The sequence below is a fragment of the Centroberyx gerrardi genome, unplaced genomic scaffold (genome assembly GCF_048128805.1).
Source record: "Centroberyx gerrardi isolate f3 unplaced genomic scaffold, fCenGer3.hap1.cur.20231027 Scaffold_195, whole genome shotgun sequence".
Classification (NCBI taxonomy): domain Eukaryota; kingdom Metazoa; phylum Chordata; class Actinopteri; order Beryciformes; family Berycidae; genus Centroberyx; species Centroberyx gerrardi.
Genome location: NW_027605378.1, coordinates 1 through 15,828, shown reverse-complemented (window position 1 = coordinate 15,828; position 15,828 = coordinate 1). Strand labels below are relative to the sequence as shown.

Sequence of the window (15,828 nt, the reverse complement as noted above, 5' to 3'; positions counted from 1 at the left end):
TGTGATCATGGTGACCTGGGTGGGGGCGGGGCCGTACGGGTCGTAGTCCTCCGCCTCCGGCTGCTGCTCCTCGCCGTAGCTGTGAGTCGGCTCCGGCGGGTATTCTGCCGGGCGGAGGAGACGGCCGGGGCTTTACTCCGACTTTACTGGTTATACTTCTAGTTCTCAGTGTCTCTAGTTTTCTGTGACATTTTCATCTAAATACCTGTCTGTCCTGCTCCTCTCTCTCTGCTCTAACTCAACAGTGATCCAGCCTATATCCATTTTTTATCTTGTTTGAATGCATTTCAAGTTCATACAGTTTGCAGTTCCTTGTTTTATGGATTCTGACTATATTCTGACTTTGTACACTGTTGTATGTTGTTGGTCTAATTATTACATTTCTGTCTGTTTGTCTTGACATTCTTGACATTCTTAATTTCAGTGGGACTGTCCTGGTTAAATAAAGGTCAAAGGTTGGCTGTTGTAACTGCTGACTCACACAAGTCGACTCTCGTGAACAAATAGCAACACAGATAGAAGAAGGCTGGCATAAACTACCAGTTCACCAGTGAAAAACAGGCACAGTGCTGTGTCACTCACCTGGATGAGGGTAGGCTGAGTTGTCATAGTGGTCGACCAAGGAGCCTTCATAGGTGTGTTCCTCACCTGTGCACGCACATACACACACACACACACACACACACACACACACACACACACACACACATTAACACAGAGAGAGAGAGAGAGAGAGTGAACTGTGGTTTCTGTGTTCTGGCTGTCAGGAACAGGCTCGTTGGTCTAGGGGTATGATTCTCGCTTCGGGTGCGAGAGGTCCCGGGTTCAAATCCCGGACGAGCCCTCTTCACTTTAGGTTGGCTGAGTGAGAACAGAGACTGTGCTGTGTTCATGTGTTCTCAGGTTTAATACACATGATGGTTGAATCCCTTAAATCTGAAACCCAAGTCAGACAGAAATCACGGAGCTGCAGACGGCTAGGGAGCTAAGTTGTATGCCAATGCACACCTGGCTGGTGTTGTGAAACGAAGCTACGCTACAAATGTAGCAAACAAATGAATAATTATATTAACATAAGTGAAAAACAAACAAATCACAGTTGGTGTGATACATTCTGATTAACTTGCTTGTTTTCCTCATTTTAAATGAACTGTTTTCTGTCCTTTTGTTGCTCTCTAAAGCTGTTTGTGGCAAACAGGTTCATAAGTAAATGAATTAGACTTGATTTTCAGACAGTTGTGTTGCAGCAGCAGTGTGTTGAGTGTGTTGAGTGTGTTGAGTGTGTTCAGTGTGTCGAGTGTGTTCAGACCTGAGTGGTATCCAGAGTGCTCGTCCTGACCGAGAGAGGAGAGGAAACACAGCATGAACACCAGCAGCCAGGAGAGGAGAGACGCCTGCAGAGGAAACACAGCAGGCTGAAAACAGGATCAGCAGCATTCTGCATCCACTTGTGACAGAGATCACAATTGTTTCAGATATTTCATGTCTGTCATAACTGAGCAAAGACAAGGCTAATAGTAGATCCAGTTCAGAGTGGGAAACAACCACCAAGTGTTGGATGTGGCTGGTGTGTTAGTCTGCTCTACTCTCTGGAAAGGCTTTGGAACAAAATTCATACATAGGATCAACTTCACTATTTATATTTGTCTAAGAAACAAATTTCAAGCATTTAAGCAGAAGCCTTTAGATCAAAATGGCTTTAAGAGAATGAGAAAAACTGAGATTTGTTTTTTTTTATAAGATAGTTTTGATTTGTTTAACACTTTTTTGGTCGCTGCGTAATTCCATTTGTGTTATTTCATAGTGTTGATGTCTTTACTATTATTCTCAAATGTGGAAAATAGTAAAAAAAATAAAGAAAAAAAAGAAAAATGTGGTGTGACAAAACTGTTGACTGGTAATGTACATGTGAAGACTTATTGCCACTACACCCAGTAAAGAAATGAAATAAATATTCGATCATAAAAAACAATAATTGTAATTGGTTCCTCCCAGCCTCGGTGTGAAGCCTCAGGACTGATCTGAGGTCTGCTGGTCTCTGGGTGAGAAAGCGGACTGAGAGGTTTCTTTGTCAGGAAGAAACCGCCGAGCTTCTTCTCAGACTCTTCTCACATTCCAGAAGATTCCCACAGAGACAGAAACACAGTGGAGAGACCGGTGGGTTTGGATGGTTTCAGAGAAGGCCAAGAAGCCCTCAGTAAATATAGTTGTAAACACTATTTCCTTGTGTGATTTGGAAAATCTTTGTACAGAAATTGGGTCTTGGAAAAATCATAGAGAGACATTTTGAAAGCTGAAATTCTTAAATTCAAAACAGCAGTTTATTGTCCATGGTGCAGTTTTTTAGTCCAGTGATGTTACACTGCAAAAAAACTGACAGACTTGTTAAGTTATTTTATCTTGTCTCCAGACTTATCAAGCTTCTTTTAGGATTTTTTTTTTTTTGTGAAATCATCTCACTGCACTGGCAGATAATTTTACCGGTTTCAACAAATGTAACTTTTTTTTTGCAGGAGAATGTAACTTGTTTCAGGACATTTACTTGGTAAAAGTGAAATTGTCTTAGAGAAAGTTTCTTGTTTCCAGATTTTTTTCAATAAGTTTTATGATGATTTCTTGAAAGAAGTCATATTGGCATGAATCAAGTGAAATTTAATGAAACCAGCAGATTATCTGTCAGTGCAGTGAGAGAATTTGACTAAAAATATCATGAAATAAGCTGATAGGTCTGGAAATGACTTCGTAAAATCACTGGACAGGTTGCCATTTTTTCCAGTGTATCTTGAAGTGGCCTACTACAGTGATTTGATGTATTTTAACATGTTCTCAGTTAGATCAAAATGCTTTTTATATTCTATTGTGAATATCTATTTATTGATACTGTGAAAAGATTTAAGATCATTGAACTGTGTTTATTTGAGCTGGCTGAAATTTTCACTCTGCTGTTCCTATATTAAACATTTTACATTTTCGTCATAATTCTGCACACATTGGATATTATCCATGAAATGCTCTTCCAGTCATCTAAGGCAAGATTTTAGAGAATTTCACTTTAACTTTCTTCATGCGTTCTGATCCTCAGGTCTTAGGCCAGACCTGGTTTACTCTCGGTAAACACGCCCACCAGGTGAGTCTGTCAGGTGTGTGTGAAGCAGAGTGGTCTGTGACGGGCGGAGGTGGGCGGAGCCTCCTGCGATCAGAACGAACCCATCGTCCTGACCTGCAGGCCCCCCGGGGCAGAGAGGTGAAACTCTCTTCATCTACACTCGCAGCTTCATATCAAACCGCTTCCAGGAAACATGACAGAAGAGAGAGAAGAAGAGTTTGTTTTGTGCAGTTAAGACCGACATGAAAACAGATCGGGTTTCTCCTTAACTACAATTAACTGGGTGAAGAAGATGATCTAGCCTGGTCAGAGTTCCTCAGGTGAGTCTTGTCAGGTAAAACAGACGATTCCCAAAAAGCAACTACTTTAAAACTTGTCCTCCATTGCTGAAAATGTCACTGTAAATGCATAAATCCAGACATTTCTCAGCATACTAGAGTATAACAGTACTGAGGCATGGAGCTGAATTATATCAAAGTCCAACCTACTTTATAGAAGAAAGGCTCACTTTCTCTGCAAACCAACCTACAAAAAAGCCTGGAAAAGAAATAAACTCAAACCTCACTCAAATTCAACTCAGTTCCTGCCAGTGCCATTATAAATCATCATCTCCATTCCCTCCCATATACTACAACTCAACCAGAATCCACTGCTGGACCGGTGCCTCCATTCAGCAGGAGGCCAAACCAAGACTAACCAGCCCCAAAACCTCTGCAGGGTCCCAGGTGATGGAAGTCTGCAGACCCTGCTGCTGTTCCTCAGGGTTTGTCTGTCCAATTTCTTCATTGACTTCCACAGTAAAATGTCTACAACTGATCCTGGAAGATGTCAAAGTAATAGAGTAGAATAGAAAAGCCCTACACACCCTATTGCTCCATACCTTTACTGTGCACACTAATTCAGCTGCAATATAAATCATGAACTTTCATTCAGTCCCATCTGATACAACTGAACCAGAATCCACTGCAGGACGGGGGTCTCCGTTCAGCAGAGGGGGAAACCAAACCTCTGCAAAACCCATGCAGGACACATGCTGTCACTGTTCCTCAGGGTTTTCCTGTCCAATTTCTCCACTGACTTCCACAGTAAAATGTCTACAACTGATCCTGGAACAACAACTGATCCAAACAACAACTATTTTTTAATTTTGAGTTCCTGCCAGCTGCAAAATAAATCCTCATCTCCATTCAGTCCCATTCACCTCAACTGAACCAGAACCCCTCCTGGGTGTCGGGGGTCCAAACCGACGCTCGCCTGCCCCAAACCCCCCTGCAGGAGCCCGGGGCAGAAGCCGACACACACATCGCTCCTTCCTACCTGGACGCCGGAGGCTCCCATGATGCCGCTGTGGTCCGTCCGCTCAGTCCAGATCCAGATCCTTCCTGCCGGGGTGAAGGACGCTCCCAGGGCCTTTAGAAACACAGACTGAAGAAAACCACCTGATTTTTCTTTCCCTGAGCAGATCTCCTTACTGCATTATCACTCTGCTGGTTCCCCACTGCTCTCTCTCTCTCTCTCTCTCTCTCTCTCTCTCTCCTCTCTCTCTGTCTCTCCAGGATCCCTCAGGTTCCCAGGCACTAACAGGATTTTCTTCTTCTTCTTCTACTTCTTCTTCTCCTCCTCGACAGGGTGAGAAATACCTGAGTCCGCACCCAGCATCAGCAGAGAGAGAGAGAGAGAGAGAGAGAGAGAGAGAGAGAGAGAGAGAGAGAGAGAGAGAGAGAGAGAGAGAGAGAGAGAGAGAGAGAGAGAGAGAGAGAGAGAGAGAGAGAAAGAGAGAGAGAGAGAGAGAGAGAGAGAGAGAGATGGATACTTGTGTGTCCAAGATAAAAAAAAATAATTTCTGATATGATTTTATATCTAGGAAGGCCTGATCTCAAGCCTCGGTTATTGTACAAGTAAAAAAAAATAGAAAATCACAATATGAACGACCTCAATTTCCAAATCACAAGAGGCAGCAATAATTGTATTATTTCTTAATGGATCCTAAACATGGTGTTCTGGTGCTGAACTCATCGATAAATTAAATTGCACATGATAAAAAAAAAAACAACTTTCATATCAAACTTTCAACACTTGAGCAACAACATCTCAGTTTTTTATTTAAAATGTTTCTTGTTTGCAGAAAAATCTAAAATATAAAAAAATCTGTAAAAAATAATTGCAAAATGATTATTTGTAGTAATAGGGACAGATAGATAGATCGACAAAGAGCGTTTAAAAAATAATAGTCTGATGTCACATAACATTTATAACATGAGTTAATTTGCAATGTTTGTCCCTAGATGGGTTTTTGTTAAAAACATGTCTAACACACCTGATCACGACTATCAACAAGACACATGGACAGAAACTGGACTGAATTCAACTGGACTGAATTCAACTGGACTGAACTGAACATCTTAGATCTGAACTGAGAGGAATGGAACTGAAGAAAGAAGAATCAGAGAAAATGACAGGATAGATAGTGGTACATACAGTATATATATATATATGTGACTTTTCCATAGTCCATCACATATCAATTTCAGAGTTTATGAGCTGATCTCAGTGTCACAGGTTTTGTTTTGGCTGCTGCAGCTTTCTGACCTCGGAGTTTTCTAACCAGGAAATTAGATTTGGTTTATTATTCCTTCAGAATGACCAGCAGCCAGGCTCCATGTTCAACACATTTCCATTACACTTCCAAAAATATTTGGATATATACAGTATGAAGATTCATTACAAAATGAGATCTTATTTTTTATTGTGTTTTGTGTTGTATGTCCAGTTATTGTTGCTGTATGTTTGATTATTTTGTCTTCTATTGACGACGACAACGTAAAAGTGTTTTATGTGCAGATATTCTTCTGCTTTCCTCTGCGGTCAAATATATAACAATTGTTGTTTTTTTTCATGCATTTCTCTATTTGTCAAATTAAATCAAATCATCATTTCAAAAGCCTGACATGTTTCTCTTACTAAGTGACTGATGTCAGGAGCAGATTACAGGTTTCTACTAAAATCATCAGTCATCATAATGCTTTCACTTATAAAATGGTTGTTTTAGAGAAAATAATCCTCTGTAGTTTCCAAATAGTGACTGATAAATTTCAGGCACCAAACTTTTCCCAAAATGGATATATGGCATTTTGGAATCAAATACTTTAAATCAACTTTCCCATAATTTTAAAAACCCAATTCCTAACTTCCATGTCTGTTTAAAGGTTTTCAGACTCCCAGCAGCATCAAGCCTGACCTCCTGTGACCTTTGACCCGGTGGTAAAAGTGTGCCAGCTATGACACTCCTGTCCAACATTCCTGACGGTCTGTAGTTGAAAACCGCCCAGCGGGTCAGGCAGAAGTGGGCGGAGCCTGTCCAGACCACACTGCATTATTCAGGAGATTGTCAGACAAATAACTGTATGAAGTGAGGATTAGGACTGGGTTTTAAAAAATGAAACCCGATGGAAACAATTTGAAGAGTTTGGTTCTAAAATGAGATACAGTATAAAAAATGACTGTCCCATATTGCCTGCTGGCATTAAAGTTCAGCACATTATGGGTTAGTAGTGTTTGTTCTTGTCATCAAGACATTGCTTATAAAATAGTTCATTTTTAGAGGAGAGAATTAGTTATGTTTTCAAATAGTTTCTGGTAAATTTCGGATATCAAAATTCCATTTGTGCAATTTCCAAACTTCCAAACTTAACTTAAATTACTAAATTATTTTTCCACACATTTCCAAACTTTCCAGACCAGCGTAGGAGCCCTGCATGTAGGGTTTCCCCCCCTAAAAATGGATACATATTATTTTGGAATGAAACCCTCCATTTCTTGGTATATATTTGGACTTCTGGGCAACAAAAGGTATTTTAAAGCATCAAAAAGCTTCAATATAATGAGAACTTGAGGGTTTTTTTTAATTATATGGGCGGTTTTCTTGAGGATATCATTTGACTCTGTTTAGGAAAGCAGAAGTCACGTGCAAATGTGTAACAGCAAATCATTTCCCTGTTGCGTAGTGCAATGAGTTTGCATTCAACAAAGAACGGTGTTGAAAACAGAATTGCTTTAGAATCAGTATTAGTATTGAAAAATGCCACGGTGAGGCCAGCAGTCAGACAGCAGCACAGATCTGACTGTGTCTCTGTTGAAATAAAGTACAGATCTAACACCGGGTTCTACACTTCACTATCATAACATTACAGGGACTGTCAGCTTTCTGTGGAAATAAATACATGTGATCTAATATTCAAAACAGAACAAGACAAAACAGAAAGTCTTGTCAGTTGTTTCTGCTTTGGAAAAAGGAAATGAACTGAATTCACTAGAAGAGTTTCTCAGATTAACAGAGGATTGAAACTGGGGATCTGGAGGGAAAACCCCCCCAGTGACTCAGGGAGTTTATCTAATGTCATCAGTACTGAGAAATCCAAACAGAGACTTCTTTGTGTGTTGTGTATGTTTACAACGTACAGCTGTAATGTTACCCATTAAGTTGATAAAACGGCTGGATTTTAAAATCTCGCCCAGTGCGGATTAAAAACAAAAAAAAGAAAATTACTAATGCTTAAAGGAATAGTTTGGTATTCTGAACCCTGGGACCAAATAACATGTTTTCTGTCATAATCCGTCATAATTTCCCTATTATAGAAACCAGAACTTCGCTAGCCGCCTGCTCCGCCCGTCTGGTAACACCGGGCGGCCCCCTCCTACTCTTGTAAAATTGTAAAAAATAAAAACGAGCTTTCTGTCAATAGTTGTGTTCTAGCTGGATAGGAACTATTTTTTCTCAGAGACGCACTACCTTCTAAACCGGTGTAAGCATCGAGAGCCAGAAGAATCCAAAAATAACTGCTGACAGAAAGCTCGGTTTCTTTAAATTTTCTTCAAGATAACAAACTGACACCGGTGTGATTCTACTGTGAGCGTCGTGTTTTGAAAATCAACGTTTATCATAGTTGTCAAAGACCGTCCCGTACGCCCCGAGGTTTCTGCTGCAGCAGAGTGGGAGGGGGCCGCCCGGTGTTACCGGACAGGCGGAGCGGGCGGCTAGAGCAGTTCTGGTTTCTACGAATATGCTAATTAAGGTGCTACTACTAATTATGGTTTCTAGAATTTCCCCAAGGGGATTAATAAAGTGTTATCTTATTTTAATAGGGATCATGACAGAAAACATGTTATTTGGTTCCCAGGGCTCAGAATACCAAACTATTCCTTTAACACCGATATGGTTTTTTGAGGTCGATACGATATCCGTTATGTTCCCATCCATATCAGCCGATACCGATATTGATATGCATTTTTAGAAGAATTTTAGTATAAATACCGGTGCAAAACAGGTTCAACGTTTCAGACAGGCCTGTCTGAAGATAATGAAGTGGTTTTTAAACAGAAGACCATCATTTGACAGTTAAATAAGTGACACACTCCCAGAAAAACAGGTCACAAAAATGCCAGTTCCACAATCGGCCAAATATTGGCAGTAAAAATAATATTGGCCCGATACCGATATTGCTTTTTAAAGCTGATATTGGCCGATACCGTCTGCTGATATATCAGTATATTCCTAATACTTACTATACTAACACTCTGATGCCAAGAATGACTAAGAAACCAACAGATCTCTTACTAACGTAATGTGACATTTAAAAAGAAAGTGGGAAACATGAACTTCCCCAGGAACTGGGAATCACTTGGGTTCTCAAAACTTTATTCACATGAATTTATCAGCCGGGTCCAAAACTCCCCAAGTTTGTAAACTTAAAATGTCAAGAGTTTCCACATCATGGCGACTGAGGCCACGGCGACCTTTGACCCTCGTCTTATCCGTGCTCCAAGCTGCTGATCCAGGACTTTCACTTCTCCTTCTCTTTCTCCTCTTTCTTCTTCTTCTTCTTCTTTCGGTCGCGGTGCCGCTCGTCAGGGGAACGGGAATCCCTGCGAAGGCCCACATGGTAAATTTCTGCATTTCAAAATAAAAGCCTCTATTTCGCAACATAATTTTGACACCTAAAAAGACTCACATATCTACAATTGTTCTATAGGCAAGACCAATAGATAAGATAGACAGACAGATATGTTTGACAGTAAAACAAACAAAAAAATCTGTATCACCAACATTACAAACAGACAATATTAAGGAGTGGACGGGACAGAGAGCAGCGATGTGAAGACAGGAGGAAAAGTGAAAAACCGTCCTGTGTCTCCTGTATTATTCATGTATCTCAGTGACTTTATCTTCCTCCCGTCACTCCAGATAATGTATATCTCACCTCTTCTTCTTCTTCTTCTTGCTCTCCCTCTCTTGGCTTCGCTCCCGGCTGCGGTGGCGTCTGCTGTGGGAGTGCGGGGACTCCGAGGACGGCGACCGCCTTTCACCCGACCGCCGCCTGACAGACAAAAATCACACAGTCGGTCGTCGGTGCTTTTGTCGATCTTATCCGGAGCGACTTATAACGATCGTAACGTATCGTAGAATGAGCTTCAGTTCCTAGATCGGGGTCAGAGGTCACGGCGCTTGCTGTACCTGTGGGAGGAGCGCCCGGCTCTCCTCTCCTCCTGCTCCTCCTCCCTCTCCTCCTCTCTCCACTGCCTGGACAGCTCTCCAGAGTGAACGTCGATCACCTCCCGAATCACCTGCAGGGCATCAGACAGGAAGTTAGACGGCTGATCCGTCAGAAGACAGACAGGATTTACTGACGGATAGATGTGTGTGTGTTGGGTTTGTTTTGAGCGTCAACATGGCGGCGAGGCAGAAGAACAGGAAGCTTTGCTCATAACTTGTAAATTAGCCTCTTGGCTAACTCTGACACATTTACATTGAAGTGTGAACTAAAATGTTGATTGATGTGTACTGTCCCTGCCAAATAAATCTTAAAATAAATAAATAAATAACAGAGCTGCTTGATAGAAAACAGAAGAAACAGACTCTACTGTATAAATTCAATCATAAACTGAGCTGGATGTGGGTGGGGGTGGGTGTTTACGTTAGAGTGGGGTGGGGGGTGATAAGTCAGTATGTACATGTAACCATATTCCAACTTGAATATATTTTGTATTGTGAAAATGTAAATAAAGTTGTTTAAAAAAAAGTCATCCCAACGCTCCACCAGGCTTTCTCTGCTTTATCTTTGTTTTGGTCGGAACGTCGTCTCTGTGTTCGCCGCTAGTTTTTACAAGGGAACGCCTCTGATTGGTTGAACGGACGGAGACGAATCTGTCCATCCAGAAAAACTGAAACTCCAATAAACGAGCTCACTGTGAGTCATGTGACTTTTGTTTACAAGCCCTGGTTCTCTTGTAATTGGTTAGAGTGAACCTTAGTGAACCAAATACAGAAATGTAACAAAGTCAACTTTATCACTATGGTTCGAACCAAAGACAACCAACTGTAGCTGTGATCGCACCCTAAAATTCTCATGTGACTCCTTGCTCTGTGTGTGTGTGTGTGTGTGTGTGTGTGTGTGTGTGTGTGTGTGCAGCTAGTCTTGTACCTCGGTGTAGGACTTCTTGGTGATGTGGACGTTCTTGGCTCTGTAGGACTGACGCCGCCTCTTGTAGTCCCTCATCTCTGCCATCAGCTCCAGGTGAGACTTGGGCTCATTCTGCTCTTCACCTGCACACACGCACACACACACACACACACACACACACACACACACACACCTTTAAGTGGAGGTCTTTGTTTCCTTGTTTCTTTGTGTTTTTATTTGCAGATAATCTGACAACCAATATTTAGTCATATTGGCCTTCTGACATTCATAATTTACTGATTCAAGTGGTAATACACAAGATCCAAAGTGTTTTTTATTTAGTCTCCATCTTTGTCCCTCAGCCTCACTGTGGTGTTTCTGCACTGCACTTCCCAGAGATCACCTGTCAATCAAACAGTGTGGGCGGAGCTTGGATTTTCTGTTGATGCAGTTTGCATTCAAGGTACTTCCTACCTCCTAACAGTTGTTTTTCAAATTAAAGCTTGGATTTCCTGTTGATGCAGTTTGAGTTTCTCTTTTCTCTGTCTGTTCAGCCATGGTGGCTATCACTGCTCATGCTAACTACCCACTTCTTCTTCTTCTGTTGATTCCAAACAAACTGCAAACGTAAAACGCATCACTTCCTGTGCGGCAGAGGATTTTTCCCAGGAAAAGAGCTACCAGAAGCCGACCCGCCTCACCTTTTTTCAGCTTGGCCACCAGGTCGACGTACAGATCCTCGTTGCCGGTCGGAGCGGTCTGGTCCCCCTGCTGGCCGGTGGCGCCGGTCACATGATCGTACAGAGCCAGCCGGTCGGCCACAGTGAGGTCACACACCGCCCGCTTGTGGCTCTGAGGGACGTCAACAGGCTGACCCGAGTACTGACCTGGAGAGGACCAGAGAGGCTTTACACACTGGGGGAACGCTAGGTTAAAACACACACACACACACACACACACACACACACACCTCTGGCTCTCTCACACACCCGCCACATTGTTCATTCAAAAACATTCAATCATTTTACTCTGACTCAACTCAAACACACCTTGTCTTTGCATGGATTTCATCTGCCAACATTAAGATTTTGCAATTTTACTGATTTGTTTGTAGTCTAATACGCTCTTTCTCTTTTGTTTTTTCTCCTCTCTGCAATGTTTGCATTTACTACATTTCTTTTGCAGCTGTTTTATTCACAGAGGATCTAACTAAAAGCCTTCAACAGGCGCAAAAAATATTCAGTATGTGCAAAGTCAACATTAAGACTTGTGATTGGTTTAAGACAAACCACTTGACCAATCAGGCGTTAGAGCACTGGTTTTGCACACGCTTAAAGTTTTTGCACTCACTAAAGGCTTCAGCAAATCAGAGCCTGAACGTACAAAATATTAGAAACACCTTCCTGATGCTGAGTTGCACAATCCACAGTAAAGTCCTTCTCTAACTCATCTGCTTCTCTTTATCTACATCTCCTCCTTTGTGATTGGTACAGATTTAATAAGGGAAATCAATAAGGCATCATGTCTTTTACCTGGAATCACCTCATCAGTCTACTTCATGAAAAGTGAAGTGGCCCTAATATTTTGTACATTCAGTGTAAAGCCCTTTGTTTTGAAAAGAGCCATAAAAATAAAGTTTATTATTATTATTCAAACTGATTTCAAACTGACGTTGTCTTGCAAATCTCTGAAAGTATGAGGCCTTTCCCCAACACGTAAAGGGAAAAGTGTGTGTGTGTGTCTGAGTGTGTGTGTCTGAGTGTGTGTCCACCCACACAGCCCTGTGGTTTGAAAGGATATGGCGTTAAAGGATACTGCACGTAATCAGGCAAGCCTGAACCAGAGCAGCAGAACTTTCTAGAGCCCAGCTCCTCTAATACTCACCCTGCCGCTGGAAACAGAACACAACACACACACACGGATTACACACATCAGCTGAATGAGATATTATAGAAAAGCTGAATGGAAATTACACGTATTCTACTAATTAGAGAATCTTCTTGTTAGAGGTTTAATAAAAGATGGGGGTGGTGAAGATGGATGAGGGATTTAGACGTTTCAAACCAAACAGGCTTAGAACCAGATGGCTCTCTAGTGACATCTAGTGGACTGCCTTTGCAATTGCATGCAAAAATAAAAGTTCATGTGCCATCCTGACCCAAGAGTCTGTGTTCCCTACAGCTTAAGTTTTGTATTGAACTGTCCTAAAACGAGCTGCTACCTTGCCAGAAGACTCCTTCCATCCTCATCAGCGGAGCAGCAGATCTCGCTTGCAGAATCGCCCGGTGCTGCGTGTCTTTGTCTGGACGGAGAGAACGACTCGGTGAGAACAGGACAGATGACACTCCATATTTCAGGCACAGACGGGCATTTTTATTGTTCCTTTTCCCATTAAAAGCATAAACTCTTCAAGCACAAAGACTTCAGGAAGTCAAAACTTGTCTTGAAATTACCTTTTAAAGTATTTTTTCTGCAACTGTAGTCACAGAAATCTCAAAAACATGGAGATTTTCCAACATATTGAGAGTTAGGGACCTTTGGGACATGAGAGTTGCGGACAGTGCTAGCTTCAGTTATCAGGAACAACTCACCCATTGTGAAGCTGCTGACGCTGCTGTTCTCATAACACACAGACGGGTCGCACATCTCCGCCTGCAGAGGAGGTGACACAGCTTTTAGTGGACACTTATGATACAGCAAAATAACGGCATGGCGGTGTGTTAACTCTGATGTACATCCTGGAGGGGGTTGTTCAAATAGCTGTGATGATTTTATTGGTTGGAATTTTTATTTACACCTCCTGGTACACAATGAAGTCATTACTTTGATATAAAAACACACAAAAAAAAACCACAATAAGACTTTTTTTGGCATAAATTGTCAAATAGGTGTATGATATGATAGTGAGAAAAAGATGAAAAATCCTATATTGATTTCAGTGTGACTTTAAGTGTGTGACTCCCCACCCTTGCCGAATAGATTCATGACAGAGACAAAACAATCTGTCATCGTTTAATTAGCTTGTGTGTGTGTGTGTGTGTGTGTGTGTGTGTGTGTTACCTGTTCCTCAGGTGAGTAGCCCATCCTCCTGAGCCTGCAGGAGGCTTTGTGTCTCTCCAGGCTCCGGGCCGGCACTCTGTGGTCGGGGTCGAAGGGACACTGCTCCATCTCCTCCTGAAACACACACACACACACACACACACACACACACACAGCAGGGAAACAAATGCAAACCGTTTTTTATTTCTTTACAACTGACATCTAATTATCTAGAGACACTTTTTGTGTGTACAGTACTGTGCAAAAGTCTTAGGCACCCTAGATTTTTTATATAAATTTTGTCTTAGATGTTTGTTTCCTGCATTAGTGTGTCAGTGGACTTCTCTTTATAGTACATTTTTTGATATTTATAAGCTTTTCATTTCATTATTTTTGAAAGCATCTTCTTCGCTTTATGGATTTTTTTTTACATGTACCTAAGACTTTTGCACAGTACTGTATGTATGGTCTGTATGTATCTGCACATATGATTACATCAACAATGCACATTTTACACATCCTATATTTATGGTGTAAATTCACATACTTTTTTTTTCCATATTCTCACATTTTCTCATTTGTTATATATTGCATTTAGCTCTGTGTTTTCATTTTCATTTGTTTTCATTTATTTTCATACTGTATATATTCTCGTGTTTCCTATGGTCTTTGTCACAGTATGCTCTACAGCTGTCATTTTGCACACCATGCATAACTTATATGTGTAAATTCATATAGTTGTTCACATTTTTCATATTGATATGTTTCATATCATATTGCATATGGTTGCAATTCCTGATACAAGACATAGATTAGCCTAGTTAATGCCTATTTAATATGTTCTAGTGTTGAAATTGACGGTTGTGTTCTGTGTTAAACTTGAACTGCACTAGTTTATTTTTTAAGTCTTTTATCTTGTGGATCTCTTGTCTGTACTTTTGCACTTTTTAATTGTAATTTTTTTTTACCTTTACTGTATTACTTCTGTAAAGCACTTTGAATTGCCTCAGTGTATGAAATGTGCTGTACAAATAAAGCTGCCTTGCCTTAAACAAGTAAGTTGCACAGAAATAACTGAGATGAACATAACACACTGGTGGACACTGCAAAAATTAAATGTACAGTTTTCCTGACTGAGGTTTGCGGCTCGGCAAACAGAGAAAAGGGAGATTTTCCTTAAATGTATCTAGGATAGCACTAAGATAAAATAGATCCACTGTTGTAATCCAGTCAACATCCTGATAGGTTTAAGGTTTAAGGTTTAAGGTTTAAGGTTTAAGGTTAGCTTACCTGAGAGGATTCTCTGTATTCTTGCGACCATCCCAGTTTTTGGAAAATGTCGTTTAGCTGATTCTTGCAGGTTTCTGTGAAGTCTGTGAGCTCCTGCAGCCGCTCCAGCCGCTCCTGGACAGTCCGTGTCTCCGCAGAGTCAGGAGAATCACACATGTTGGGTTTTCTCGTCCAAATTAAGGGAGAATTTGGCCCGAATTACTCTCGGCATCTTCGCTGCATCGCTGTTGCCGTTCTGCGTCTGTACTAGCGCGTGGTGATGACGTAGAACGTACGGTCCTGGGAGGCAAAGCGATAGCAATGCATGCTGGTAGTTGTAGTCCACTAATCTGATGTTTAGCCCGAGTCGTTTATTGTTGTGTTTTCGTTTCTTTCGTGAAGGCAGTATGTAAGACAGCAGATAAAGAAAGGCAGCTGTTTTTTTATTTTTATTTTTTTATCCAAGTGGCGGCCATTTTTATTACACTGATGTTTTTTTTAATGCTTTTTTAAAATTTTCAATAAAGTACAATAAGTCAGGTTGAAAACAAAACTGACAGCATTAACATTGTGCTTAAATGAGACAAAGACACAAAGCAAAAACTCAGTACAGAGGTACAAGAGAGAAAAAAAAATAATTAAATAAAAACTATATGTAGTAAAACAAGCAGTATCGGTACACTGATGTGATCAACATCGCGTCTCACTTTAGCTCTCATATAGCCCAGGACCATTTTGGCTATGTAGGCCTATTGCAGTGGGTTGATGATGTACAACCAACAAAGTGGCATTGCATGCTGGAAGTTGAAGTCCACTCTCTGATGATCAATTGATCAATTGATGATAAACATGAAGGGTCAGTAAAAGCAGTTAACTTAAGACTTGTATTTATTTTATTTTCTGTCGTAAAGCTTGTGTAAAACAATGGATTAAAAGATGAATTACATTTGTTCTTTT

The 15,828-nt window shown here is 41.0% G+C and overlaps 1 protein-coding gene and 1 non-coding gene across 2 annotated transcripts; one reads left to right on the top strand and one right to left on the bottom strand.

Annotated features, from left to right (window-relative positions):
- The first annotated feature begins 772 nt into the window (after nucleotides 1-772).
- trnap-cgg (transfer RNA proline (anticodon CGG)) lies at nucleotides 773-844 on the top strand. Its single transcript has one exon. It is a non-coding gene; the product is annotated as a tRNA-Pro (tRNA).
- Nucleotides 845-8,790: 7,946 nt separating this feature from the next.
- Nucleotides 8,791-15,119, bottom strand: LOC139923231 (U11/U12 small nuclear ribonucleoprotein 48 kDa protein). The gene is made up of 9 exons (XM_071913954.2): nucleotides 14,893-15,119; nucleotides 13,624-13,737; nucleotides 13,155-13,215; nucleotides 12,785-12,865; nucleotides 11,265-11,450; nucleotides 10,585-10,706; nucleotides 9,618-9,727; nucleotides 9,364-9,480; nucleotides 8,791-9,028 (listed from the first exon to the last, which is right to left on the bottom strand). Exons 1-9 carry the CDS (start codon nucleotides 15,046-15,048, stop codon nucleotides 8,947-8,949), a joined length of 1,029 nt encoding a protein of 342 aa, XP_071770055.2. The 5' UTR covers nucleotides 15,049-15,119; the 3' UTR covers nucleotides 8,791-8,946.
- Nucleotides 15,120-15,828: the final 709 nt, after the last annotated feature.

Coding starts and splice junctions, on each gene's coding strand:
- LOC139923231 (XM_071913954.2), bottom strand. CDS start 15,048: ATGTGTGATTCTCCTGACTCTGCGGAGACACGGACTGTCCAGGAGCGG. Junction 9,728..10,584: donor CCAAGAAGTCCTACACCGAG/GTACAAGACTAG, acceptor GATGCCCTGCAG/GTGATTCGGGAGGTGATCGA. Junction 9,481..9,617: donor GCCGGGCGCTCCTCCCACAG/GTACAGCAAGCG, acceptor TTTGTCTGTCAG/GCGGCGGTCGGGTGAAAGGC.